At 37.0% G+C, this 27,781-nt stretch overlaps 7 protein-coding genes, 1 long non-coding RNA gene and 1 pseudogene across 9 annotated transcripts; 4 read left to right on the top strand and 5 right to left on the bottom strand.

Moving 5' to 3' along the window:
- Window positions 1-194: 194 nt before the first annotated feature.
- Window positions 195-4,783, bottom strand: LOC104745616 (casein kinase 1-like protein HD16). The gene is made up of 16 exons (XM_087488271.1): window positions 3,929-4,783; window positions 3,710-3,838; window positions 3,513-3,586; window positions 3,322-3,391; window positions 3,163-3,218; window positions 2,867-2,938; window positions 2,614-2,708; window positions 2,471-2,537; window positions 2,253-2,382; window positions 1,944-2,162; window positions 1,703-1,845; window positions 1,352-1,526; window positions 1,173-1,263; window positions 898-1,055; window positions 608-796; window positions 195-510 (listed from the first exon to the last, which is right to left on the bottom strand). Exons 1-16 carry the CDS (start codon window positions 4,343-4,345, stop codon window positions 451-453), a joined length of 2,145 nt encoding a protein of 714 aa, XP_087344397.1. The 5' UTR covers window positions 4,346-4,783; the 3' UTR covers window positions 195-450.
- Window positions 4,784-5,141: 358 nt separating this feature from the next.
- On the bottom strand, window positions 5,142-6,064 carry LOC104745614 (dirigent protein 22). The gene has a single exon (XM_010466908.2). It carries the CDS (start codon window positions 5,905-5,907, stop codon window positions 5,347-5,349), a length of 561 nt encoding a protein of 186 aa, XP_010465210.1. The 5' UTR covers window positions 5,908-6,064; the 3' UTR covers window positions 5,142-5,346.
- Window positions 6,065-7,755: 1,691 nt separating this feature from the next.
- LOC104745613 (dirigent protein 7) lies at window positions 7,756-8,630 on the bottom strand. The gene has a single exon (XM_010466907.3). It carries the CDS (start codon window positions 8,440-8,442, stop codon window positions 7,882-7,884), a length of 561 nt encoding a protein of 186 aa, XP_010465209.1. The 5' UTR covers window positions 8,443-8,630; the 3' UTR covers window positions 7,756-7,881.
- Window positions 8,631-9,264: 634 nt separating this feature from the next.
- On the top strand, window positions 9,265-10,401 carry LOC147926309 (uncharacterized). The gene has a single exon (XM_087489193.1). The coding sequence runs from the start codon at window positions 9,265-9,267 to the stop codon at window positions 10,399-10,401; it is 1,137 nt and encodes a 378-aa protein (XP_087345319.1).
- A 1,304-nt stretch (window positions 10,402-11,705) lies between these two features.
- Window positions 11,706-12,965, top strand: LOC104748173 (F-box/kelch-repeat protein At3g13680 pseudogene; annotated as a pseudogene).
- Window positions 12,966-14,074: 1,109 nt separating this feature from the next.
- Window positions 14,075-17,612, top strand: LOC104745612 (ABC transporter E family member 1). Of its 2 annotated transcripts, none has more exons than XM_010466905.3 (11): window positions 14,075-14,432; window positions 14,748-14,869; window positions 14,979-15,064; window positions 15,166-15,263; window positions 15,359-15,476; window positions 15,581-15,670; window positions 15,755-16,059; window positions 16,160-16,355; window positions 16,435-16,620; window positions 16,699-17,208; window positions 17,293-17,612. In XM_010466905.3, exons 2-11 carry the CDS (start codon window positions 14,767-14,769, stop codon window positions 17,410-17,412), a joined length of 1,812 nt encoding a protein of 603 aa, XP_010465207.2. In that variant the 5' UTR covers window positions 14,075-14,432; window positions 14,748-14,766; the 3' UTR covers window positions 17,413-17,612. The 2 variants fall into 2 exon arrangements, with proteins under 2 accessions (XP_010465207.2, XP_010465208.2); XM_010466906.3 differs by having other exon boundaries at window positions 14,220-14,432; window positions 14,752-14,869.
- Window positions 17,613-18,037: 425 nt separating this feature from the next.
- On the bottom strand, window positions 18,038-19,493 carry LOC147926308 (uncharacterized). The gene is made up of 3 exons (XR_015581304.1): window positions 19,187-19,493; window positions 18,803-19,016; window positions 18,038-18,295 (listed from the first exon to the last, which is right to left on the bottom strand). It is a non-coding gene; the product is annotated as an uncharacterized LOC147926308 (long non-coding RNA).
- Window positions 19,494-21,573: 2,080 nt separating this feature from the next.
- Window positions 21,574-23,627, top strand: LOC104748172 (putative polyamine transporter At3g13620). The gene is made up of 2 exons (XM_010469853.2): window positions 21,574-22,079; window positions 22,225-23,627. The coding sequence occupies exons 1-2, from the start codon at window positions 21,818-21,820 to the stop codon at window positions 23,394-23,396; spliced, it is 1,434 nt and encodes a 477-aa protein (XP_010468155.2). The 5' UTR covers window positions 21,574-21,817; the 3' UTR covers window positions 23,397-23,627.
- On the bottom strand, window positions 23,598-25,131 carry LOC104745611 (feruloyl CoA ortho-hydroxylase 1). Its single transcript, XM_010466904.2, has 2 exons — window positions 24,422-25,131; window positions 23,598-24,339 (listed from the first exon to the last, which is right to left on the bottom strand). The coding sequence occupies exons 1-2, from the start codon at window positions 24,931-24,933 to the stop codon at window positions 23,766-23,768; spliced, it is 1,086 nt and encodes a 361-aa protein (XP_010465206.2). The 5' UTR covers window positions 24,934-25,131; the 3' UTR covers window positions 23,598-23,765.
- Between the last annotated feature and the right edge of the window lie 2,650 nt (window positions 25,132-27,781).

Genomic DNA, 27,781 nt, shown 5'->3' with positions numbered 1-27,781 from the left:
GTATGGGGTCTCGTACCAAATGCTTCTTCGAACAACCATGACTTGCTCGAGTTAAGTATTCAGCTACGGTCCCTCTGTGATGACTCATACATTTTAAATTCCATTATCCAGACTGCTTTATAGAAAAGGTTACCTCATCATCTAACATCACAGAAGCCTATTTTGTTTTGAATTGGACAACTGAGGTTAATATATGACAAAAATATCTTTTCGTGATATAAAAATTAGATAGCAATTTTAGAGGGAAATGTGTAGCTAAATTGGTGATTATGCCTCAATCTCCTTCACAATTGAAGTCGAGAAGAAACAACACAATCACCACTTCTTTGCTTCACAATTCAACTGAAAAAAAACGCACAACAGAGCCTGAGAGGCCAGAGGGTTGGATATGGAATAGGAGCAGAGACTTAGAAACATCTATCTCTCGTCCTTCAACATTTTTACTAAATCTCAAGATACAGTTCGGCCATAGCTTAATGATGCGAGGTAGAGATTCTTTCCCCACTTTTCCTGCACAAATGGAAATAAAACAATGCACAAGATCTTAGGTATTTGCCATCAGAGAGATGTAGAGATTAGTAATACTTTTGAGCTACTATTATCTCACCTTAACATGTGTGCTGGGGAATTGAGAGGTACGCAATGTCTCTTGTGTCTCATCGACCAATCTACGGCGTGGGATGCTTAGGATGAGAGCAGCTTGATCGGTTGTTGCTGCTGTTGATGTGATTCTGAAACCACCATCCCAACGCCTATGGATGCCTTCACTCGGATACAGAAAATCCAATTCCACAACCTGTAGACAGACAATTGTGATTTACTCGATCATAAATCAACATAAAAACTGAAGGAAGAGGAGGATGAAATGAAGAACCATTAAAGTCAGTGAAGTCTAACCTGTTCACTGTAGCCAGAATTACGGGACATAACAACACCCCACCGGCTTCCGGCTGTGGCCATCGAGGTTACGTGGAAGCCTTCTCTCCATTTCTTGTTTATCCACTTGAACGGGAATGAATCGCTTACTTTGTAAGACTGCTGCGTATACTGCGTACCTTCACAATACATTGAAACCAAACATAGAATAAGCCACAAATTCAGAGACTAGAGTAAAATACCTTCATGAAGAAAGTATATATAAGGTTTAATGAAAGCAGGAAAAGTGTAGATACCTTTTGACATGACCACTAAGGAGCTTCCATTGTTTGCACCAGCAATAGAACTAATGTAGTAGTTCTTCTCCCACTGTTCCATTATCCATTCCTGATCCAGAAAAGAGTTCACTCTCAGGTAAGATCATCTTGACAGACCAAAAAACATAAGAATAATTAACAGAGAAACATCGGATCACCTTGTGCAAGAATACAGGAGAGAGTTCATAGACTTGGTTAGTGAAGCCAGTTCCAGCATCCATTATCAATGCCCAGAGATTCGAACAAGATGATACACAGCTTATCAACAAACCATCTGCAATACCTCTCTCAATATGCTGTGCCAGTCTTATATCAGCCACATTATAATGATACCTGGTTGAACAAGTAGATCGTCAGTCCCAAAACACCTTACCGTAGATACATTGAAGTCAAAAATCTAAGGTTATAACGTAATCAAGACAAAAACTCAAAATACAAACGCAGTCCTGGTCAAATAATATGAATTCACAGTTAAACTGACTGGTATAGTTAACCATGGACTTTTTTACCTCTGCTTCATTGGTTGCCTGGCATTGTAAATCGATATCCATTGTGTTGCAGGGACTCCTAGACGGACTTTTTTCCTAGGGGCATCTTCTTCTTCTTCCCCAATGCTCAACCTACCTCGCTTCTGTCCAACTTGGAAAATGATCTAGCACAAACAAAAACCAAAAACAAGGCGTTAAACAACAGCTCCAAGATGTACTAATAAAGAGAGAAAGGGAAACATATACAGTATGAAAACGTCACCTTTTGAGCACCCTCTGTGTTTATAGGCCTAATTGCAGGATTTTCGCCCAAGAGGTCTTGAAATAGAGATACTAACTTGCCATAGTTGGGTTCTTCGTCAAATTTCATATTTACCACAATCTCAAGAAATTGCTTGAAAGGAGGGGGACAGAAACAACATAGCATATCCGGTGATGTTGCCATCTTCTTTTTGCAAACAAGGAATGACTTGTTATCTCCCTGAAAATTGAGGAAGAGAAAGGATTAGCAAAAAAAGTGTCATGCTAAAAACATCATTCTACAAAAACAAAATAGATAGGTCTGCAGTACCTGATATCCTTGCCATGGCAATCTACCTCGGTGAAGGAAGATCAGTGTATATGCCAATGATTCAAGATCATCCCTTCTGCTTGCAGTTCTCCCCAAGTGAGCATGTGCACTTGCGTATCTAACTGTCCCCCTACAGAAATGAAGAAGATAAAGATATTCAAGAAAGAGTAAGTGTGAACATAAGAATTTGAATTCGTTAACGGTAGAAAATATATTACCTAAACATATCAGGACGTTGATCATATTCCACATGTTGTCCACTACCACCTTCTCTCCATTTTGTTGCTGAAAAGTTGGTTAAAAAATGAGAAAGGTACAGATGAACCTAGCAAGAATAACAAAGCGAATGAAATCAACATACCTAGTCCCAAATCAACAAGAAACAGCTTTTTCTCTTGAGACGTAGAAGGCTGGCCGAGTAAGAAATTTTCCGGCTTAACATCTCCATGCACATAACTGAAACCGAGGAAAATCATGACCCGTTAGGCTAGTTAATAGAGAGAAAACATAAGAACTTAGATCCCAGGTGTCGAGACTCAAAACAGTTATCAGAAGAAACCTCGGGCAAACAAGTTAAATACAAAAACCAAGGAAAAAGAAAATCAATTACAAACCCTTTTGCATGCATCTTTTCAAGGATGGACAGTGATTCAACTGCAATGCAAGCTACCATTTCCGAGGACATTCTGCAAAGCAAAGGGGGAGAAGAATTGTTAGCAGGCACCTTTCAATCATTAACAGGTTTTCTAAAAGCAAACTGTTACTCAGTATGGATTTATGTAGTAAGGGCAACAAATTTCAAGTCACATTTCCAAAAAGACCAAATAAATTTTGCATCATGTATGGAAAACTACGCTAACTGAAAAAGCAAGAGACATGAGCTCCCTAAGGATGTGCACTTGAGACTCACGCTTGCCCTGAAGTATTCCATAAATCCCATAAACTTGGGCCGAGCATGTCCATAACCTGAGGCCAAAACAAAACAAAAGGAGCATCAAACATCAGTAAAACAGAGTACAAAAAGGAGAAAAGCAGAAAGGAGAGAGAGGGGATAGGGGGAATCCAGCACCATAACATAATAGTCTCCTTGCCTCCCTTTAAAATGTACTCTAGGGACTCCATGGCTACCACCCAAGGTGCTGTTCACACAATAAAAGTAAATTGTTAATTTCACATCTCAAGTCAAGGAAACACCTACAAATCCAGGTAAAAGAAATTAAAAAAACATTGAAACGAAGAAAGGAGAATCGAAACACCCACTTGTACACCTGCCACTCATGTGGAGGACCATAGTTACAACCCTTGCTACTTCGATGCTCAAACTTTAAAGCAACCTATAAAAGAAACTTATAAATAAGAGAAAGCTCAAACATAACTAAGCTAATCAAACACAAACTAAAGATGTTGTGACAATCAGCCAAGAGTAGTAAAACACAGACTGAAACGAGTTAGATTACCTCCAAGATGCTAGCTCCTGCACTACGCTCATTACCACCACTAATACGACGTCCCACAAACACTTGTCCAAAACCACCCTTCCCCAGCTTTCTCTCAACCTTATACAATGGAGATCCTCCAACTTGAACCTGAGAATAGAGACAGAATCATTAGTCATTAATTACCACACAAAAAGAGGATAAGTAAGTCTATGAATCAAGATTATAAATTGATGATACCCTCTCAGGGAAAGGAGCAGTGTTTCCTTCTTCTTCCTGAGCAGCAGCCTTGTTAGAGCCACCACTATCGTTACCAATCGCCATATCTTTCTTCTTCTCTTCTTCTTCTTCTTCTTCTTCAACAACTACAACAACCTCTTTACCTTTGTTTTTATCGATATCGGTGGTATCCTTAGACGGAACAACAACAACGGGATTCTCCTCCTGAGGAAGCTCCTCCTCCTTCAATTTCCTGGCAGCTAATCTAGTCCTGGGCCTCTCGGCGGCGGCGGCGGCGGCAACGGGTTTGCGGGATTTAACGTTACTAGTCTTCCTCTGTTTCTTATCCTCCGTAGGTTGTTGTTTAAGCGGAAGCTGATTGGGAGCTACAGCGTCAGTAACACGGCGACGGCGGACTCCACGGCGAAGCTCCGGCATAGCTCAAACCCCATGCAATCGAGACGGGATAGGGAGAAGAGTCCGATCATTATAGTCCTCTCGAAACGAAGGTCTTGCTCATATCGGATTTGGTAAGCGATTTGAATTTATATAAATCAACAGAGCAGATTCGATTTTTTTTTTGCCGATGAGGAAACTTTTTTTGATTTTTTTTTTGGGCGATTTTTAGGGTTACGACGGTTCGTTCGAGTTTTCTCGATGAAGAAAGACCAAAAATAATAATAATTATTATTAAAATAAAATAAACTTTTTATGGATGAAAATTCCCAAAATGGAGAGAAGAGGCGATGTCAAAAAGGCCGTGTTTATGCCACGTCAGATATTGTAAGAACTCAAAAATTGGAAAAATTTAATTAATTTTGATTATGATACTAATTAAGGCTTAAATTGCAATGTGAATGGACCTTTTTTTGTGTCACAATCACAATGGTCCGTGACTTTGCCATTGATTATGTTTTGGTAACAAAACGTTTCACGGTTTTTGTTAAGATATAACAATGTGATTTTCTTTTTTTCTTACTATTTTTGAATCACTTTTCTATTTCAATCATAAAAAAAAAGTAGGCTTTAGCTATATGTATTATTTGATTTCTCTCCATTACCTTTTTTTTTCGTTTCTATTCATCAAAACTCTTCTTAAGACAATAAATAGGTTTTGATTAGTTAGTGATTATTGGGCTAATCATTATATTTTAACTTTTATATCACAGCTCGAAAATAATGTACTACTAATCAGTTGATGATAAGTTTAGAATCATCTTGTGTTGCCACTTAATTTGACCCAAAACCAAACTACTTTTCTTATTTATTTTATTATAGATGAAATCAAACCATTACAATAGTAAACACGTTATTTAAGTTGGGACCGGAGAAGACAAATAACACACTACAGCTCACAAAGAAGACATAACGAAGCAAAATATGCATATGTTGTTACTTTCGTAACGAAATCAAATGAGCATTTCCAAACTTATACTATTTCAGTAATGCAAGACGTAACAATTATACTCGACAGTGGCATCACCGGATTTGGTATCGAAAAACTTCGTGCGAGCCTCCACATGACCTCTAGCAAACCGAAACATTCCACTACCTCCGACCACTGGCATTTCCCTAACCTTCGTGGTCACCGTGTTCCGGCCAAGAATCGTGATCGTGCTTCCGTTGTACTTCCCTGTAGTGAAAGCAAAGTTCATCACCATCAAGAAACTAACCTCTCTTTGGGCCGCTCCTGCGTACATCCCTTGGGCTTGGCCCACCACAGTCGAATTCCTCGGCATGTCCAATGTCAGTGCATCGTCCATCATGGTGATCAATCCGAATACCGAAGAGTTGAAGACTGGTTGTTGGATTATGACGGAGCTAGGGTTTCTACCGGTTGTTGAGTCGTGCCAATAGACTCGGAGATGAGTGAGTTTCTCGTTTTTGTAAAGGCCAACGTGTTTCCCGTCCATGGTTCTTGCGAAGTCTCCAGGGGAAGCAACGGCGGCGGTCATGAGGATGATGATTTGTGCGGCGAGGATGAGTATGAGCTTAGTCATGTTGTGGTTATTGTGTATCTAGATGAAGGTTTGTGCTATATATAAACGAGTGTTTGTGTGTGTATATATATAGAGAAGAATAAGGCACGTTTTCTATTTTGAGATGTCTCCAACAAATATGGTTTGCTCCATCGGATACCCTTGTGAACTGTGATGTGTGATCAGTTAAAAAACACAATCCTGCAGGGATTTATTGAATTGTACTCTGCATAGTTGATAGTGGATTTAAGTACTTTATTGAAAGTAACTTTATTTTATTGTTCTTCACAATTTTTATAGTTTGATCCATTTTTTTTTTGTCTTAATAGCGGTGACATTTCATTTAAATGTTTAGTAAATCTAAAGGTATGCAAATGAAACTACACTTGATTATATCTGTCTACACTAGTATTGTGGTTGAACGTAACACACTACAATTTACTACCTACTTTATCATTGTGTCACTCAGAAAAGATTTTGAGACACTAGACCATATCTCTTCATGTTTACTAACAATTTGCTTGAGTAAATCTCTTTTTGCAATTTTATCAGCAAGTTCTCAAGTGATGACCAAAAACACATTTAAGACGAGTTCGAGTTCAATTTTGCTCTCATGCATTTGAGGGCATCATCGTAAATGGAGCGACTGACTTCACGTGTATGGCTCAGTAGAGGCACGGTAAAAAGGATACAGATGTTAGTGGAGCATAAAAAGCAGAGGCCGTGAAACTTTTACATTACCCATCAATAAAAGTATTGATATGGGATTTTATTTTTTATCAATGAAATGTATTTGTATGATAAAAGCTGACGGAGCCATTTGCTCTGATATTTGCAACAATTTTTTTTTTGTTTAGTGTGTGTATTTAGGTGGGATTGTATCGTATAAGGTGTAATAGTTGTATGAAATGTTTTAGTTTTATGTATTTGGTTTGGGATGGGATGTTGTAGCCAACTTCATGTACTCTTATGGGTTCTTGATTGTAAACCAACATCGCGTACGTGTTAAAATAGCTTTTGGAAATTGGAAACAGTCCTGGTTTCCTTGGAAAGGCTGAGGAAAAGTGAGCGGTGGTGGACATATGACCTTGCGTACATTATTCTAAAGGAGAATAATGCATCACACTAGAGAGTTCAATAATGTTTGGCGTGTAGCCGTACAAAAAATGAAGAACTTACATGATTGACCATGTATATAAATTATAGAGTGAAAAAAATCAATATTTTTATTTTAGCCATTTCCTCTTTTTTTGGTTGGTGATGTTTAGATATTCACATCCAACTTTTGAATTTCTTTTTTTATTTATGACGAGACTTCTCCTCTTTTTGCTTTTCTTTTCTGTTGAGTGTTTGAATTCAAACGCTTTAGGACATTATTGGAAATTATAAAGCGTTATAAAATACTCAAAACCAAATATTTAACTGAGTTAAGTTGACCTACTAACAACGTGGCAGGATGTAACTGGACGGTTTATTAATCAGTTAACTTATACAACATGTAATACAAATCATTCACACCTATAATTCATGATTGCATCTATATAACCATTCACACATCTCTATTTATAAAAGTGATCTCACACATAAAAGAAGAGAGTTGTATAACACAATAAAAAATTCACACTGGTTACGTACATCCTTTGTTAAAAAATTGTTTTAAACAAAAAAACAGTATGGGCCGATGATGTTAATTTGCACTGGATTGTCGATAATTGATTATACACTGGTTATACACTGGATTGTCGATAATTGATTCCCAAGAACTAAAAATTCAGTCTTCTTTGGACTAACAATCATCTGCTTAAAAGACATTATGAGCTTTAACCGTACTTAACGTATTTGCAGAATCACGTCAAAAAAAACAAAACAAAACAAAAAAGGTATCAAAATTTATTAAAAGACATAAATATCACTCAACAGTCATCCATCACTTTAAGCAGGCAAAAGCCAACATAAAAAAAACTTTAGCTAAACATACAAAAAGAGACATATTCATCAATAATGCAATACGTAACAGCTGTACTCAACAGTAGCATCTCCTGACTTTTGATCAAACCACATGGTCCGAGCCTCTACATAACCTCTAGCGAACCGGAAGAGTCCGCTTCCTCCAATCACCGGCATCTCCCTAACCTTGGTCAACACAGCGTTCCGACCAAGAATAGAGATCGTACTTCCGTTATACTTGCCTGTCTTGAACGCAAAGTTCATCACCATAAGCAAAGACGCATCACGTTGACCAGTGGCAGCGTAGATCCCTTGCGCCTGACCCACTGGAGTCGAATTCACAGCGACCTCCGTCGTCAATCGGTTATCGATCATAGTCACCGATCCGAAGAAGGAAGAGTTGGAGATAGGAGGGTTGATCACGACCGCGCTAGGGTTTGAGCCGCTCAGAATGTCGTGCCAGTAGACACGGAAATGAGTCAGTTTCTCCTTACGGAGACCGTGGAGCTTTTTGTCAATGGTTTTTGCAAAGTTTTCGCCGTTTCCAGCGGAGACAAGGGCTACGAAAAGAAGGATGTGGGAGACGATGATGAGGATGAGCTTTGCCATGTTTGTGAATTGTGTTAGTGGTTAAGTATTTTGTATCTTTCTCCCTAATGGTGTATATGTCTAGACTATATATAGTAGAAGTATAGAAGAACAAGATGGTGTAACTAAATATGTTTGCCACCAAAACATTGGAGGTATTAATATGTTAGTGACCCAATTATTTATAATTTTACATGAGCCATTAGTGGTATTTATATATTATTTAGTCTTATTTTATATCAATCAATATATTAAAAGTCTTCTGTCGGTCGCTTAATTTATTTAGGCCAACTTGTTATTATTTGAGCTATTTACAAAATTTTAACTGACTTTGGTTCACCAACTATCAACGTGGCAGTGCGTAAATGGTGGCTCAATATATTTTTTATTGACAGGATTGTCTCGACGTTCTCCTTTCTCACGGTCAACGGGTCAAGTTCATACATCCAAAGTTCCAAGTCTTTTATAATTTAATCAACCCATTATAATCGACAATTATTACATTAAACCCTAATTAATAAGACATGATGTTATCATGTTACATTACATGTAGTACTGGTTTAGTGGTCATTTTATTGGGCCGATATACAATGGGCCTCGATGTTTTACCGATATAGTTACCGACTTGTATAGTTGTTGCTTGGTCAGCACTCTTTAGGTTAGGGTTTATCTATGTTGTATATATACTTTGTATAACCCCCGATGAATACATACACAAAAACATTCTATTCTTCTTTACATGGTATCAGAGCATCGATCTCTCTAAAGATTTGAGCTTCTGATTTTCTTTATTTTCCTAGTTTCTTTTACGTTGTTTCTTGTGTATTTCTCTTGTTCGGTGAGATGGGAGAAGATGATAAGAAGGCTGTTGCGACCAGTGGGTCTGGGGAGAAAGCGGTTGCTGTAACTCCCTACTCGGTGTTCGCGTCTGACAATCCAGGGGCGATGATCACATCGGTGCAACTGAAAGGTGATAACTACAACGAGTGGGCAACGGAGATGTTAAACGCACTTCAAGCCAAGAGGAAGAGTGGTTTTATTGACGGGTCTTTGCCGAAACCACCTGAAGGACATGTCGATTTGGAGTCTTGGGTTAGTGTGAACTCAATGATTGTTGGGTGGCTGCGAACGTCGATCGAGCCGCGTGTTAGATCAACCGTGACGTTTATCACCGATGCTCACAAGTTGTGGGATAATTTGAGAGAACGATTCTCAGTTGGGAATAAAGTTCGTGTGCATCAACTAATGGCTAAGTTAGCATCCTGTAGACAAGATGGTCAAGCGGTGATTGACTACTATGGTCGACTTGCTAAGATGTGGGAAGAGCTGCAAACGTATAGGCCACCACCGGCTTATACGTGTTCTGCGGCCGCAACGTATGAGAAAGAGAGAGAAGATGAAAGAGTTCATCAGTTCGTGATGGGTCTGGACGAGTCGAGGTTCGGACATGTGGTGACTGCAATTATTGAGGCAGACGTGTTACCTGATCTCGGGAAAGTGTACAACAAGGTGATCAGAGAAGAAGATAGGCTGAATTCAGCAAAAGTACGTGAACAACAACATGAAGCAGTTGGATTTGTAGCTCGTCGTGAACAAGGGAGTGGTGAAGCAACTGTGGCTCGACGTGATTCTCGTGAAGAAGGTAGTTTTAGTGGAAACAGAGGACGTGATCGGCTCTGTTCCAACTGCGGTAGAGCTGGTCATGAGAAGAACTCATGTTGGCAGATTGTGGGATATCCAGAGTGGTTCTCCGAGAGAAACAGTAGAGGAGGACGTGGTTCAAACAGAGGCGGTGGTCGTGGTGGTTTTTCTGGTGGCAGAGGAAGAGGACAAGTTAATGTTGCTTATGCAACAAGTGCAAATCCAAACGTTGGAGGAGCTTCCGACCTCACCCCAGAGCAAATGTTACATGCGCTGTCTCGATGTTTTACCGATATAGTTACCGACTTGTATAGTTGTTGCTTGGTCAGCACTCTTTAGGTTAGGGTTTATCTATGTTGTATATATACTTTATATAACCCCCGATGAATACATACACAAAAACATTCTATTCTTCTTTACACATTTATCAAAGACTCAAAAGTGTTCGGTGTATGGAGTTGCTGTCAAACACATTACAATATTTTCTTTTACGGAAGTCAAATATTAATTAGTACAGTACCATTTCTCTCGTTACGTAACTAAAATATACTTATTTTCTTAATCTAATAGTATGATTCTAGTAAAAGTTTTCTTAGTAACGAGTTTGTGAGGATGTAATTTGGCTCATTAAGTCATAAGATATCATCGTTCAAAGATAATATGAGTTGTTGTTGTTTTTAATCATAGAGACAATTTTAGAATACTAGATACCAGATAATTAATTAAATGGCATCAAATTCTAGACAACAAACAAGTTCGTAAACATGACAATCATATTGAAAAAAGAAAAGCGAAACATATAATATAGATAAATCATGGTTTGTAATGTGATCCAAAACAGTTAACTATAATATTCAACGGCGGCGTTTAAGACTTTAAGGTCAGGAAATCAATCCACCTGGTCGGAGCCTAAACATAATAAAAAATACTCCAAACTCCCCCTTCCTTCGACCACCTTCGACGTTACCCTAATAAGTTTATTTTATTTTCCATGCAACAATATGATTCATTTTATTAAATTGGCCTAGAAATAAATCAAAATATTTGTAATTTGTAGTTACTGATTTTTTGTTTTTTGACGATAATTTGTAGTTACTGATTTTAGTCAGAAAATGTTACAAAATTTCCCCATAGAAATAAATGTGTTAAATGGAAAGCACCAGTTGTAAATTTGTGATAATGAAAGAAAAAAGAGATTTGTTTCTATCAAGGAATCACAATGGCTGAGAAGTCTATAAATAAGTCCGTTAATCCAAAGTTTCCTTTTAACTATTTTGTGTTGGAGTCCACAAATTTTCAAAAAAAAATTTCAATCTTTTTTGTTTTCCTTTTTTCTAACAGGTCCACAAATTATATCATATTAATTATTTTGTTTTTGAGTAATATATATATATATATACTATATCATCTTGGAAGAAGAAAAAAAACAATCCCTATCTATAACGTCAAAAATCTAGCCCTAACCTGTTTTCTATTCTAATTGCCGTTGCCACCGTCGTCCGTCTCCGTCGATCTCAAGGCCTGACAGGTTTTGGTACTGAATGAATCTCCCTTTTAGTTTCTCACACTACTCATAATCTCTCTCAAGTTATTTACTCACTCCTAATAATTTTATCTTTTACAGCTATTTTTTTTTTTTGGAACTTGGAAGAATGACGACGATGTCTGAACTTCCTGGGGATGTGGTAGAGGAGATATACTCCCTAGGGTTCCATTGACATCTCTGACCGCAGTGCGATTTACTTGCAAAAAGTGGAACTCATTATCTAAGAATCGGATTGTTGGTAAAGCAGCAGCTGTAAGGAAGCAGTTGTTTTTGGGATTCATTATGATGAACTATAAGGTTTGCTCGATGAGATTCGATCTTCAAGGAATCCGAAACGACGGCGAGTTTGTTGATCCATCTATAAAGCAAGTAGGTCTACTTGACCAAATCGAGGTATCTAAAGTCTTTCACTGTGACGGCTTACTCCTATGCGTTCTCAAGGACAACTCAAGGCTTTTGGTATGGAATCCCTATTTGGGGCAGACTAGGTGGATTCAACCGAGAAACAGTTTCCACAGGTTAGACAGGTATGCTATCGGTTATGACAAGAACCGTAACCACAAAATCTTGAGGGTTTTTGGTGACTATCAAGGCAGAAACCAAGTTTTTGGTTATGAAATCTATGATTTTGGGTCTGATTCATGGAAGGCTTTTTATCCAACTCCCGACTGGGATATAGAGTCTCATCAACGTGGCGTGTCTTTGAAGGGAAACACATATTTCTTGGCTCAAGAGAAGAAAATAAAAGTGGGTCAACGAAGAGTTGAGGATATTCTAGTCTCGTTTGATTTTACAAGCGAAAAGTTTGGACTGCCTCTGTCTCGTCCGTATGACTCTTACGAGGCAGGTAATTTTGTATCTCTGTCTTGTGTCGGAGAAGAGAAGCTCGCGGTATTACATCAAAGCTGGGAGATTTGTGACGGACTGGAGATTTGGGTTACAAACAAGATTGATCATCCCAGTGATGTCGTCTCTTGGAGCATGTTTTTGAGTTCGGGCTCTGTTTCTAGCGTTAATTCTCTGGCTGGGAGTTTCTTCATTGACGAGGAGATTAATGTTGCTGTGGTCTTCGATCTAGACGAAGATAAAGGAACCAAGACATGTCGCGACCAAACTGCCTACATAATAGGAATAGACGATTACTTCAAATCTGTGAATATCGGAGAGGCTCGGAATCTCGGGAAGCCAGACGAATTTGGATATACTCAACGCATATATTGTCGCCCACTTGTGTGCTCATCATATGTTCCAAGCTTGGTGCAACTCCAGATCAACCAACCAGGCCCAAGGATAGAAAGCGATGATTAACATAGCTTCTTGCATCTTCTTTGATTATGTGAATGTCATGCCCTTCTGAGCAAAGATAAATGATAGAGAATCAATAATTTGTGTGTTTGGAGATAAAAGAAATCAGCTGTTGCATGTTTAGCTTCGTTTCAGCTGTTCAGGTCAACTCGTTCAATAGCAAAATCTAAGTTGTCTACCACAATTCTTCTTCGTTTAATAGCATGAACGAAACGAAGAATTGTTCATTTTCAGCTGTTACTTTGTTTGAATCATGCTAGGTGGTTAATGTAGGAGTTCATGTGGAATCACTGTGAGCATTGTTTATAGTTTATAGAAGTAGAATTATATGTTAGTTCCACTGATTTTTCTTCGGTTTTTCTACCTTAGCCATCAATTCCAAACTATAGAAAACTCTATAGAATCCTTGAAAAACTTGGATTGTCCTTCATAAAGTTTTTTTTTTCTTTTCTCCCTTTTATTGATTTAATAAGAATAAGGAAGAATTACATGTTGTGACTTCAGATTTTTATAGGAATGTGTAAATCATTTTTTTTAGTAAGCTCGCTTCTCTGTGAGTTGATATGTTGGAATGTTGTTATAACTTTGGGTTTGATTGGTAACCTTCAACCACCTCGTTTGCAAACAAACCGCTTTGAAAGTTACCGATCAACATGGTAATCGGAAGAAGCGGTTGAAGAAAATGGTTGAAGAGAGTGGTTGAAAGGAGGAAAACGGGCAGTTGTCAACTGCCCCAAAAACAAGGCGGTTCATTTGCAAACCAGCCCCGGTTGGATTTTTAAAAAAATTATTTAAATTTTAAAAAATAATATTCATATATATTATTTTCTAAAAGAATTTATAAAATAAACTTTTTTTGAAATGTTTTCATATTTTAATTTATTTTTTATTATTTTTTATAATAACTTGTTTACTATTCAACGGTTTGTTACCAATCAAAACTATTACTTAACCACTTACTTTAACTTAACCATTTGTTTTTTTTTCATATTTTCTAACCATCTTCTTTTTAACCACCTTCTTTACAATCGCTGAAAAAATTTAACTGCTTTGTTTAAATAGTGTTACCAATCAGAATTTTTGTATTTCCGACTTAATAAAGAAAGTGGAAGGAAAACTAAAATCAACATAAAGTACCAATATATAAATTAAATTTGTGGTAATTTTAAAGAAAAGGATAATTGTATGTTTATAATATCAAGGAATGGTCCCTCATATAGCACGAATTGCAATGTGGGATATTATCTCTATTCTCATTGGCTGAGAAGTCTATAAATAAGTCAGAAAATCCAAAAGTTTTCCTTTTAACTATGTTTTTTTTGGAGTCCACAAATTTTATATGTTCTTTTTTTTTTCTTTAATATAATATTAATTTAATTAGTTTTTGAGAATCCTATACTATATTTAAAAAAAGAAAAGAAAAAAAAAAAACCAATCCATTGTAAGTAGGGCTACAAATCTAGCCCTAACCTGCTCAAGTCCCCTCCTTGCCCAGCTTCGCCGCTTTCATCGCCACCTTGTACGAGATCTTTTCTTCCTCTTATCCCTACTTCTTTTGAGATCGATTACTAGTATTTTTTTGTTTTGTTTTGCTTGATTCTGCTATACTCGATTCTGCTATACTCTTTCTTATGTTGTCCTTGCGAGATTGTTCGGTTTTAGTTTATGTATGAGCTGTTCTTGTTGGTACCCTTTAATTGCATATCCTGTTTTACTTGTCGATTTAGATCTGTTATTGTATGCATCCAATAAAGGCTTCCCCTTTTTTTTTTTTTTTTTTTTTTGACTACCTCGTGAGACACGTAAACGTAGATTCTCTTTGTATCTTGTGAAGGTAGGATCCTTGTTGAGAGATGGCAGACCGATTGACTCGAATCGCTATCATAAGTGAAGACAGGTGTAAGCCAAAGAAATGTCGCCAGGAGTGTAAGAAGAGTTGTCCTGTTGTCAAGACTGGTACTTTTTCCTCAAATCTTATCCTTCGGCTTGAGCATGGAACTTGTATTACATAAAAGAACGGTTTTTTTTTTTTTTTTATATAGGCCTTGTTTTGTGTTTTCTCTAGGGAAACTTTGTATCGAGGTTGCTCCTACTTCCAAGACTGCTTTCTTATCCGAGGAGCTGTGTATAGGATGTGGTATCTGTGTGAAGGTACTTACGGCTAGGCTATAAATTTTTTCTACATTGAATGATTGTGTCCCCCTCTAGTTTTTTGGACACTGAGTGAGATTTGTTGGTGCACCATTTTGCAGAAATGCCCGTTTGAAGCTATTCAGATTATCAATCTTCCTAAGGACTTGGAGAAAGATACAACCCATCGTTATAATGCTAATGGTTTTAAACTGCACAGGTTAGCTTAATCAACACTTTTTTTTGTTTTTGCTTTGGTGGAATCTGTTTGATTATCTGTCTTTAGGAATCTGAGGTATATATCTCGTCTTGCAGGCTTCCAGTTCCAAGGCCGGGGCAAGTCCTTGGTTTGGTTGGAACAAACGGTATTGGAAAATCTACAGCTCTCAAAATTTTGGCTGGAAAACTCAAACCAAATCTTGGCAAATTTAATGTAACTATTGACTCTCTCGCAAGTTTCTCTACCCCTTACGCATTGAGTGTGTGTGTACTCTGTAATTTATGTATGATTGATTTATTCTCCTACCTTTTGTGCAGAATCCTCCTGACTGGGAAGAGATTTTAACTCGCTTCCGCGGGTCAGAACTTCAAAGCTACTTCATCCGAGTCGTAGAAGAGAATCTAAAGGTAGGGTGGAAACTATTCTTTTATATTTATTCTTAAGGAAGATGCTCACTAAAGCGACTCTGATCCCCCTTCTATGTATGACAGACTGCTATAAAGCCACAACATGTCGACCACATCAAACAAGTTGTTAAAGATAATCTTGGCGAGGTGCTTGAGAAGCTGGACGAGAGAGGAATGGTGGAAGAGATTTGTGCTGATATGGAGTTGAACCAGATCCTGGAGCGTGAAGCAAGACAAGTATCTGGTGGGGAGCTGCAGAGGTTTGCGATTGCCGCAGTTTTCGTTAAGAAGGCTGATATATACATGTTTGATGAACCATCTAGTTACCTCGATGTGAGGCAGAGACTCAAAGCTGCTCAAGTTATACGCTCACTCCTCAGACATGACAGGTTTGATTTTCTCATCTTCTGAAACTCCTTTAGTTTGAGTTTTATCTTCCTGAATAGGATAAATTTTGCTTACATCGGCTTCGCCATTTCGTTGTCGTAGTTACGTAATTGTTGTGGAGCACGACCTCAGCGTCCTTGACTATCTCTCCGATTTCGTTTGCTGTTTGTATGGGAAACCAGGAGCATATGGTGTTGTGACTCTCCCCTTTTCTGTCAGAGAAGGAATCAATGTGTTCTTGGCCGGGTTTATCCCCACAGAAAACTTGCGTTTCAGGGATGAATCTCTGACCTTCAGGGTAAAAAGCTTTTCCAATGGCCTCCAAGAGAAGTTGTTTTCATTTGTGACTGATATAGTTTTTTGCTTCTCATTCCAAGGTTTCTGATACTCCACAAGAGACTGATGGGGAAGCGAAGTCCTATGCAAGATACAAATACCCAAACATGAGTAAGCAACTTGGGGGTTTCAAGCTGGAAGTTATGGAAGGGGAGTTCACAGACTCTCAGATTATTGTAATGCTCGGAGAGAATGGTACAGGGAAAACGACCTTCATCCGCATGCTGGTAAACTTCCTCCTCCTTTGCTTTCTCTGCTCGTTGTGGTTAGACGTTAAAGGAAATGATATTTGTATCCTAACGCAGGCAGGCGCATTCCCACGTGAAGAGGGTGTAGACTCGGGGATGCCGGAGTTTAATGTGTCGTACAAACCGCAAGGCAATGATTCGAAGCGCGAGTGTACAGTAAGACATTTGCTACATGATAGGATCCGTGATGCATATACGCATCCTCAGTTTGTGTCAGATGTAATAAGACCGCTTCAGATTGAGCCGTTGTTGGATCAAGTGGTAAAAACTCTGTCGGGTGGAGAGAAGCAGAGGGTTGCCATTACTCTATGCCTTGGGAAGCCCGCTGATATCTATCTGATTGATGAGCCAAGTGCGCATTTGGACTCAGAGCAGCGGATCACAGCTTCAAAGGTGATAAAACGGTTCATCCTGCATGCAAAGAAAACAGCGTTTATCGTAGAGCATGACTTTATTATGGCGACCTATCTGGCGGACAGAGTCATTGTGTACGAAGGACAGCCAGCCGTCAGGTGTATCGCTCATTCGCCACAGTCGCTGCTCAGCGGAATGAACCTCTTCTTATCGGTAATCTAACACTCTTCAAGAATTATTGTGTTGTTATGAATCGGTCTCTTTGTAAAAAGCGAACTAACTTGTTGTCCTTTGCAGCACCTGAACATCACATTCAGACGAGATCCAACAAACTTCAGGCCAAGGATCAACAAATTAGAGTCTACCAAAGACAAGGAGCAAAAGGCTGCGGGCTCATACTACTACTTAGACGATTGATTTGATCGGCAAGAGAGAGAGAGATGTAGCTTATGTATGCATAAATACTTTAATTTACCCTTCTTCGGGAAGTTTACTACTACTTGTTTAAGACTGAAACAGCCCCTTCGATTATTCTGTTAGTTTCAAGACTCCTGTCTGCCGTCTGAAGTTGACTTTAAGCGTTAAATACTTAATATGGATTGATTGCGATTGTCTTATTCGAGTGATATCTTTCTCGTATTGTTCTGTTTTTTTTTTTTTTTTTAGTCAACTCGTGAAAGAGAGCTCTGTTTCCTATGCATAGAACATCACGTCCCTCTTTAGGCTGATAAGAGAGAGAGAGAAAATGCAGAGAATGGTGTAAAGAAGGAGGGTTGAGAAAGGGTAAGGATTTTCAGGTTTCCTCCACACAAAAGAGGATAGATGTTTCATTGCCAAAATGTGTAGAAGTGAGAACATGTTCATGCTTTTAGGACAGTCCCAGTATTTAGAGTTATTTCTCCATCAATGTAATTCACTAATTTGTTTCATGCAACTCTTGTACTTTTAACTCATATTCTGTGACTCGCTCTTTAATCTTAACCAACGACCATACCGAATTGGCTTGATGGGTTCTCTTAGTATATTTCTATAAGAAGTCCAATACGAATAACATAAAAATATATAGAATTTTGGACTTCTTTAACAATGTTTGTGAAGTTTGAACATGTTTTATGACTTCATCATTTATTGGGGTTGGTACTTGGTAGTTTACAAGAAGACTATGCACAAATTTAAATCTCAGTATTCAAATATTTAAACACTAATCTACTTATTAACATGTAAAATTTTCTTTTTGGACCCTGGACCCTGTGCTCTTGCACCTCCAGCACATGTGCTAAGTCGGGCCTGCCCTTACTACCTACAAGGTACAAACAAACTTACTTATTAACTGCCACAACGAATATTTATAGGATGTTGCTTTGGCAGTGACCAATGATGTTGGAAACATGCATATATGCAAACAGTAACAGAGTTAGACAGATAAAACACATATCAATGAAAGTGAAAGAACGAAGATGTTCATAACTAAGCTAAGAAACGACCTACCAAAATAGAAAGTTATAAAGATCCACATGAACAGAGACAAAACCCAATATTCAGGCCCGGCTCACCCCTAAATCAACTAAAACATCTGCTTTAGGCCACATTATATATATAAAAAATTTTAACAAAACGAATTCCTAGCTAAGTTGGTTATGTTGTACTAGAATATGTTCCCTGTCGTAGGTTCGATTCTCCATAATCGTAGGAACGGTCCTGCCAATACTATATATAGTTTTGAATATATTCACACATAAATAAACCCAAATTAGTAAAAAGAGGCATCTAATGGTGAAAACGAGAAAGGAAGAAGAGAATCTATTACCAGCAGATTCCACGAGGAAAAGATCTAAGAAGAAGCCACGAGCAGAAGATCTAGGAAGAAGGAACGTCGATGAAGGTGACGGTGGCTTATCAGACCTTTGGTTTTGTCAAGAGAAGCTTTACAAATCAGATTCTTATAAGACCTTTTAAGATATTCTGACTCACTTAACCAATAAACCGTACCGAATTGGTTCGATGGATTATCTTAGTATATCCTACAAAAAGTCCAATACGACTCAAATAAAAGAAAAAAATACTGTAAAAGAATTTTGGACTTCTTTTTAAAAAATGCTTGTGAAGTTTGAACATGTTTGATTGATGACTTCAGCATTTTTATTGGGTTGGTAGATTACATGACTATGCACAATTTTAAAGCCCAGTATACCATTATAATTTATTTAATCACTAATCCAAGTCCAAGTAGGCGGAAAGAACTCTCTCTAATCCTTTCTCTCTCAGCCTCTCTTTTTTTCTTGACCTATCAAAATATTAAAGGATCATAATAATAAAACAGTGATTAATAAGGGGATGGTATTGGATTCTTATTTATAAAGATTTTTGAAGAGTTTAACAAAATCATTAAGTGAGGTTATTGGTTTGAGATTTTAACAGACTTTTAAAGACTTTAAATGTTATATAGAATATGTTGTTATTAGATCAAGATTTTGTTAAACTCTATTAAAGTTCAGTGTTTTTAGTTTGTGATTTGTAAAAAGTTATTTATAATCTTAACAAATTTGGGTTATTGGATTCAGACTTTTATAAAGTCATTAAAAGTTTTGTGTTATTCAATTAAATTAAAAGAATCTAGGATTGTTAATGAATTCAATTATTATGTTATTGGTTCATGATTATAATGCAAATCTACGTTACTTGTGGTGTATGGAGATTGGATGCCAACAAGGAGTGGAGATTTATTGATGATGAAGAAAAGCATTATAATCATCAACACTTGTATAAATATATAAGAAAAATTTTTCATCAAACGTGGTTTTTGCTTCTTTGATTTGAGCTTGAAACGTTGATGTTTATGACCAATTTTTTACCCTTCTGAATTTTCTCTTCTTCAACAGAATCAAACACCAACTGTCTTTGAAGCCCTTGTTTGGGCCTACGTTGTATGATTGGGGCGGATAACCAATCTGTCGTTTTCCTTTCTGACTGCTCCGACTTAGTGAAGATGGTGTCTTATTTGGAGGACATCCAGGCAGATAAAGAGGAGTTTATTTCTTTTTCCTTAGCCTACGTCCCTCGTTCTCAGAATAGTAAAGCGGATAATTTGGCGCGACGTGTTCGCACAGTTCCGCATTTAGCTACCTACGTTAACAATGTACCTTCGCATTAGTTTGTTTGAGCCAATTTTGTTCCTCTGGTGTAAAAAAAAAAAAAAAAAAATCAGAATCAAACACCTCAATTAATTAACCTAGAACTCCAAAACCAATATCAATCGCAACATATAAAGCTGTAGACATAATTGCCATGAGTCATCATCCTTTAATAATGAACATACAACAAGTCTCAAATTTGTTCTCCATAATTTCTTGATAACTTGGTTTTGTTCAGTTTAGTCTCTAGAATAAGACAATTTTCATCCTATTCCATGATATCTTGGATTATTCTTAAAAACAGTTGAAAACATTCAAAAGAAACTAAATACCATTATAAAAAAGAGATAGGCTTTTTTTTTTAGTTCTTTTTGTCCAGTTACGATTTGGACTTGTAAGTGAAACTTCTGTTTTAGCTAGAGGTTTTGGGTGTAGAGGAAAAATTATTTTCTTTAATTAAGGGTATAATTGGTTTTAAATTTTTCAAAAAACATATTTCACCAAACTTATCTAAATAAAGTATAGATGGACAAACTGTTAAAAAAATATCCTTTATTTCTAATTTTCTCAAAAAAAAATCTACAAAAAAAATCTAGGATTGTTAATGAGTTTAATTATTATGTTATTTATAAAGATTTTTTAAGAGTTCAACAAAATTATTAAAAGTGAATAAGTGAAAAATTGTTAAATCATTTAGGGGGGTGTATTCAACTTGACAGTTTAAGTGATTTGTTAAAATTTACAAATCCTATGTTATTCAGTCATGGATTTTTAAAAGTCTCATGAAATCCACTGTTATTGAACTGATGATTTAAAAATCTACTTTAAAATCCAATGTTATTCAAAACAATTTGTGGATTTGGATTTTAATAAGTTTTAGGGATTCTGGAGGATTTGAGAGGATTTGTTTAGTTAAAAATATAGAAATCCAAATCTCATGGTTTTAGGTGGGATTTGAAAAAATTTCACCATAAATCATATCAACTTCCCTAAAATCTATCAAAATTCTAAATTTTCAAAATCTCATCAAATTCTCCAAAATCATAGTTTCAATACACCCTCCTAAGAGTTTTGTTGATTAGTTTTCTAAAATCTTGTAAAGTGATCCAAACAATCTCTGTATTTTTGTGATACTTTCCATGACTTTTTTTTGTAAAAAAATATCTAAAATCATGAACCAATAACATAATAATTAAATTCATTAACAATCCTATATTCTTTTAATTTAATTGAATAATATAGAACTTTTAATGACTTTATAAAAGTCTGAATCCAATAACCCAAATTTATTAAAATTATAAATGATATTTTACAAATCACAAACTGATAACACTAAACTTTTAATATATTTTAACAAAATCTTATCTAATAACAATATATTCTACATAACATTTAAAGTCTTTAAATATCTATTCAAATCTCAAACCACTAACCTCACTCATTAGTTAAAAGGATTATAAAAACAGAACACATTAATATCGGATGGTCCCGAATCTTGAGCAAAATATTCGATTCTGATATGACCAACTGACTCAACCCCCATTACAAACACGTTTTTCCTCAAAGATGAAATTTTTGGATTTCTTTCCCATTATAATCCGTCCTTTTTATTCTGAATCTTCCCACATTCTCTCTACCTCAAAGAAGATAAAAAAAAAAAAAAAAAAAAAAAAAAAAAAAAAAAAAAAAAAATGACAAATTCGGAGACATCCAGATCGAGCCACCAACTCCCATTAACAACCTCTGATCCAAGCGGCAACAAAGCTAAGAAACTGACTTTGGTCCCTTTGATTTTCCTCATTTACTTTGAGGTCGCTGGTGGTCCTTTTGGTGAAGAACCAGCTGTTCAAGCGGCTGGACCACTTCTAGCTATTCTCGGTTTCCTCATCTTCCCTTTCATTTGGAGTGTCCCTGAGGCTCTTATCACCGCTGAACTCTCCACCACTTTCCCAGGTATTCCCAAATCTAATCCCAAAACTTTACAAAGTTCTCAACTTTTTTTAACTCTAGACACTAAGTAAAAGGTTAAAACTTTCTTCAAGAAATAGGGTTTGTAAATTAGTAATTGGGATATTAAAGTTTGAAACTTTGTATTCAGGGAACGGTGGGTTTGTGATATGGGCACATCGGGCTTTTGGTTCTTTCATTGGCTCTATGATGGGTTCGTTGAAGTTCCTGAGTGGTGTGATCAACGTTGCTTCGTTTCCAGTCCTCTGTGTTACTTACTTGGATAAGCTGTTCCCTGTTCTTGAATCCGGATGGCCTCGGAACGTTTGCATATTCGCTTCAACGGTGTTCTTATCTTTCCTAAACTATACTGGTTTAGCCATTGTGGGTTACACAGCTGTTGCTCTTGGTTTAGTGTCTCTCTCGCCTTTCCTTGTCATGTCAGCTATGGCAATCCCTAAGATCAAACCTCACCGTTGGGGTAGCTTAGGAAACAAGAAAAAGGATTGGAATCTCTACTTCAACACACTCTTTTGGAACTTGAATTTTTGGGACAATGTCAGTACTCTTGCAGGGGAAGTTGATAAGCCTCAAAAGACATTCCCGTTGGCGCTTCTTATCGCTGTGATCTTCACTTGTGTAGCTTACTTGATTCCTCTTTTCGCTGTCACTGGTGCGGTCTCAGTAGATCAGAGCAGGTGGGAGACAGGGTTCCACGCTGAAGCAGCTGAGATGATTGCAGGAAAATGGCTTAAAATATGGATGGAGATTGGCGCTGTGTTATCAAGTGTAGGACTTTTTGAAGCTCAGTTAAGCAGTAGTGCTTATCAGCTAGAGGGGATGGCAGAACTAGGGTTCTTGCCTAAATTCTTTGGTGTACGGTCGAAATGGTTCAACACTCCTTGGCTCGGGATTCTAATCTCAGCTCTCATGTCAATCGGGTTATCCTACTTGGACTTCACCGATATCATATCCGCAGCAAATTTCGTGTACACTCTAGGGATGTTTCTAGAGTTTGCATCTTTCATTTGGTTAAGAAAAAAACTACCTGAGCTAAAGAGACCTTACCGAGTTCCGCTGAAAATACCAGGGCTAGTGATTATGTGCTTGATACCTTCAGGGTTTCTAGTACTGATTATAGTGTTTGCTACTAAGATTGTCTACCTTATTTGCGGTTTGATGACTGTAGGAGCAGTCGGTTGGTACTTCTTGATCAATTACTTCAGGAAGAAGAAGATCTTCGAGTTCAACGAAGTTGATGATGATCTTGACTACAATGTCAACGAAGAAGACCATCCCAAAGTAGATGATCATGAATCATGATAAGAGTTAAAACAGAGGATCTTATATATCAACTTGAGATAGGTTTTTCAGTTAAATGTAAGTTCTTGGTTCTGTAACATCTTTAGTTTGATTAAAGAGAAACTGTATTTTGATCATTGATAGAGTTAAAAGAGAGGATCTTATCAACTTGAGATAGGTTTTTCAATTCAATGTAAGTTCTTGCTTCTGTAACATCTTTAGTTTGATTAAAGAGAAACTGTATTTTGATCATTGATAGTTATACAAGACAATACTGAACAGAGTCTTAAGAAGACATCAGATATGTCCTCTGCTTTGTTCTTTATTCACTCGCACACAAAAACAAAAACAGGAAACAAAACAAAACATAACAAGAAAGTTTGACTATGATTATATCTTAGCGTAATCGACTGTTTTCTTTCCGTCGTGTGCCTTTCTGAAGAAGTACTTGACGTAATCAGAGTAGACAACGTCTCTGTAGATCGGTTCCTCTCCGTTTGCGATCACTTCAGGTAGAGGACCAATCACGGACTCTGGTTTTGGATTCACAAAGATAGGAACAGAGATTCTGTTATTGTAACCATTGGCTAAAACACGATGCTCCACGCTCTTGTACCGACCATTGCTCAAGATCTGCATCGCATCTCCGATGTTGATCACAAAAGAATTAGGAACCGGTGGCACGTGAACCCAGTTCCCTGACGCTAGAGAACGAACATGTAGACCACCGATCTGGTCTTGTAAGAGAATGGTGAGAGAAGAGACGTCTGAGTGGCGACCAACACCTACGGTTAGGTCAGGGTTAGGGCAGATGGGATAGTAGTTGAGGTTGATCCGAATGGAACCCATGAAGAGTGACTCTTTCGTCTCGTCGAGCTCTTTAACATTGAGATTCTTCCCCAAATACTCTAAAAGCTTCCTCACCATCTTCTTTGACTTGTTCATGTACTCCAAAGTTTCATTCCTGCAAACAAATCAAGAATTATATTTAGAATCAAATCAATGATTACAAACCTAAGAAAATATTGAAAAATTGTGAAACTCACCTGCAAACATCAGGCCAGAACTGTTCAGCTTCAGCTTCAGAGACGTAGAAGAGACTAAGATAGTCTTTCCACTCAAGAGCTTTCTCTGCAAGAGGACTAAAACTAGTCCCAAACCTAACAGTCGACGACAAAGAATTCTCCTTTGTGAACTTGCTCTTCTCCTCCACAGGGAGGTTAAAGAACCTGTGAGTCGCAGCCTTGACGTCATCAAGAACTTCCAAAGGAACTCCATGGTTGACCACCTGAAAGAAACCCCACTTCTCAGCAGCATCGCAGACAGCTTCAGCGACTTTGCTCTCATCAGGGTTGGACATGTCGATCACGGGGATGGCTTCGTCTGTCTCGTTGACGAATTTGTTGATGAGTCGTTCTTCAAGTGGCTGAATGTATTGGTCTGGAAGAGCTTTGATTCCTGTTTCTGATAAACCCTTTACACCATTTCCTTTGTGGACTACGAAGTCGGTCACTTCAGCTGGGTTTGAGAATTGGGATGTGGAAAGTGTTGGAGCCATTTGGAGCTTTTTTTTTTTGGGTTTGTTTGCTTAATAAAAACTGAGACTTGTTGGACTTTGATTGTGTTGTGAAGATTAAGTTACCAGAGAGAGGAGAGGGTATTTAAAAGAAAAGATTGAAAGAAGAGAATGCAATCAGCTGATGACCGAACAACCTCTATGGCTCTCACCATGCTTCTGCCGTTTATTTTTATTTTTACTTTTCTTCCCGCGTTTATTCCTTTATTTAAATATACCTATTTGTATTAATTAATACTTTGGCTTTGGAAGATTTGATTTGGGTTATATTATTGTCAATTATCATAGGGTTATTACTAAACTATGTTAAATACATTAAAAATATAGTACATGTTGTCATGTTGTTAAGGTATACAACAACAACAACAAGTGACTAATTTCTCGTTATTAGCCTAGGCTCCAAGCTTATTGGCTGATCAAGTGTATATTTTAATGATCTTTTAGAGTGCAACTTATACAAATAAATGAATGCAAAACCTACCAGAAAATTTCAAGATAATAGAGGTTAATCAGTTTGATGTGATAACATGATAAACATGTGTGTTGTATATGTGGTATAATTAACATTATTTGTTGGTGAAACTGTATTTCCAATTATTGCATAAAAAAGTACATTAGCTCTCGTCGTGTGACTGGTATATTCAAATTAGAGATGATCTTAGAAATCAAATTCAAAAGACATCTAGGAATGCTAATTGTTTTAGATTCAATTACTTGTTTTGGATGAGTAACTCGATCCAATCAAAAACAATTTGGAAAAGGAATTAAAACTACAAATATAAAGTTGAAAAAGATAAGTATTACTAAGAGCATCATTAGTAAAGGGTACTCTCTAAGTTACTCTCAAATTATTTAAACATATAATTAATATTAATTTAAGTAAAGCAACCCTAAGAGTATTTTTGCAAAATCATTCTTTTACTAGAGAACCAAAAAAGGGTTGCTCATTCTTAAACATATTTTACAAGTTTTGTATGTTCTTTAAACTATGTAATGTCAAAGGAAAAGAATGAAAAAAAAAACTGTTTCCCAAGTTTACATGTTGTAGCAGCCTTGGCACTTCACATCCTACATTAAAGTAAACAACAAACGAAACAACAATTAGACAGGTAAATGAAAATCAGATTGGTAAATGGTAGAGAAAGAATCATGCTTTTACGGGTGTTTAGAGATGATCACAGATTGCTTTTGTGAAATCTGTTGTGGTTGAGGAGCCTCCTAGATCAACTGTTCTATACTTTCCCTCGGCTATTGTGTTGATGATGGCGCTGTGGATCTGCTCTGCTTGTTTGTTGAGTTTCAGATGCCGCAGCATCATCAATCCACTAAGTAAAGCTGTCGGGTTCGCCAGGTTCTATACAACACCATAAAAGACAAAACATCATACTTTGGATAATTAGCTTAGGATTGAATCAAGTCTTGACTTTCAAACATTGGGCTGATAAATCTAAATCCAATATGTTTGAAACTTGATGTGTAGATCAGACTCGTTAATCCTAAATACTTTATTGGCCAGTTATTAACATCATTCAAGTAACGATGATCCAACCAGAACCGTTCTACAATATAAACTAGACAGTAATCCAATCTACAATGAAAGTCTCAGCATCTGAATGTTCTACCAAGAAAATGAAGAGAAAGAGGTGACAAATCTTCTCTCAGGAGCACAAGTTATATCATACTAAGTTTATAGATAACAGTCAGACTAAACTCACTTAGTTTGTTTCACTACTTTTGATAACGAAAACGCAGAACCATATAAGATTTCTTATCATGGTTTCGAGGCAGAACAATATAGGAAGAAAAACCATTTGTGCTAATCTTTCCTTCTTTCCTTCTCAACAAACACAAACAGAACAACATAAACAAACACTAAACAGTTGGGATCGGTTCTGATCAGAACAACATACATAAACACTAAACACTCTACTAATCTTACACAAACACAAACATAAGATAACAAGAACATAAAAGATACTCATTCATAAAAACGATATCATACAATCAGAGTAATTTAACCGTAACCCTCAATCCTCCAAAACAAAATTTCAAAAGCAAGTGAATATCAATTTAATCTCAAAAGCAATGAATCAACGCCTAATAAGTTAAATCGACAGAAAACTTTCCTCCGCCGTCATTTTGTCTTCAGAACCGAAGCGTCATCATCTTAGGGTTACACCGTTGTTCTTCGCCATCGCCTCTGCTTGCCATCATCATCCTCCATATTTAGCCGGAAAGTTCATCAGATTCGGTCTGAATCGATGGAATTTCCCGGTATTCGCAAGAATCGCCACCCAAATCGTCTTTCACCCGACAGATAAGAGAGAGAGACTCGGAAAGAAAAAAAATTGGAGATAAAAAAAAAATTGCGGTTTATATTTCTTCTGGAACCAATGGCAAAACGCCACGTCGGGTTTCTCAGGGTGTTGCTTCAGTTACTATCAGAAGCAGCGATACTCACTAAAATGGACTCAAAAATGGGTTTAATATTCTGTTTTTGGGGCCCAACAAGAGAGTACTTCTAAGAGTATTCACCACTAATGATGGTCTAAATTTCTACTTGGACAATAATTAACTCGATTTGAGTATATATTAGTATTGCATACTGTACGTCTACTCAGTGACCACATATATACACTATATGTTTTAGTGATTCCAATATTTTTGTAAGTTCCATTTGTATTAAATGTATGTTTTAGTGATTCCAATATTTTTGTAAGTGCCATTTGTATTAAAACATTGGCCAAAATGTGCATGTGCAGATACTTTAATGCATTCAACAACCACACATTAATATTTGGTAATTTGAGCAAGTGAACACTAATTAAAT

This window comes from Camelina sativa, chromosome 15, assembly GCF_030686135.1.
Source record: "Camelina sativa cultivar CO46 ecotype springtype chromosome 15, ASM3068613v1".
Classification (NCBI taxonomy): domain Eukaryota; kingdom Viridiplantae; phylum Streptophyta; class Magnoliopsida; order Brassicales; family Brassicaceae; genus Camelina; species Camelina sativa.
This window is presented reverse-complemented; position numbering and strand designations above follow the sequence as displayed.

What these genes read in the sequence shown, in the direction of transcription:
- LOC104745616 (XM_087488271.1), bottom strand. Translation starts at nt 4,345, where the DNA reads ATGCCGGAGCTTCGCCGTGGAGTCCGCCGTCGCCGTGTTACTGACGCT. An exon ending in CATGAGTGGCAGGTGTACAA is followed by an intron (nt 3,392 to 3,512) that starts GTGGGTGTTTCG and finishes TTGTGTGAACAG; the next exon opens with CACCTTGGGTGGTAGCCATG. An exon ending in GAAAAGATGCATGCAAAAGG is followed by an intron (nt 2,709 to 2,866) that starts GTTTGTAATTGA and finishes CCTCGGTTTCAG; the next exon opens with TTATGTGCATGGAGATGTTA.
- LOC104745614 (XM_010466908.2), bottom strand. Translation starts at nt 5,907, where the DNA reads ATGACTAAGCTCATACTCATCCTCGCCGCACAAATCATCATCCTCATG.
- LOC104745613 (XM_010466907.3), bottom strand. Translation starts at nt 8,442, where the DNA reads ATGGCAAAGCTCATCCTCATCATCGTCTCCCACATCCTTCTTTTCGTA.
- LOC147926309 (XM_087489193.1), top strand. Translation starts at nt 9,265, where the DNA reads ATGGGAGAAGATGATAAGAAGGCTGTTGCGACCAGTGGGTCTGGGGAG.
- LOC104745612 (XM_010466905.3), top strand. Translation starts at nt 14,767, where the DNA reads ATGGCAGACCGATTGACTCGAATCGCTATCATAAGTGAAGACAGGTGT. An exon ending in TCACTCCTCAGACATGACAG is followed by an intron (nt 16,060 to 16,159) that starts GTTTGATTTTCT and finishes TCGTTGTCGTAG; the next exon opens with TTACGTAATTGTTGTGGAGC. An exon ending in CGACCTTCATCCGCATGCTG is followed by an intron (nt 16,621 to 16,698) that starts GTAAACTTCCTC and finishes ATCCTAACGCAG; the next exon opens with GCAGGCGCATTCCCACGTGA.
- LOC104748172 (XM_010469853.2), top strand. Translation starts at nt 21,818, where the DNA reads ATGACAAATTCGGAGACATCCAGATCGAGCCACCAACTCCCATTAACA. An exon ending in ACTCTCCACCACTTTCCCAG is followed by an intron (nt 22,080 to 22,224) that starts GTATTCCCAAAT and finishes CTTTGTATTCAG; the next exon opens with GGAACGGTGGGTTTGTGATA.
- LOC104745611 (XM_010466904.2), bottom strand. Translation starts at nt 24,933, where the DNA reads ATGGCTCCAACACTTTCCACATCCCAATTCTCAAACCCAGCTGAAGTG. An exon ending in TTCTGGCCTGATGTTTGCAG is followed by an intron (nt 24,340 to 24,421) that starts GTGAGTTTCACA and finishes ATTTGTTTGCAG; the next exon opens with GAATGAAACTTTGGAGTACA.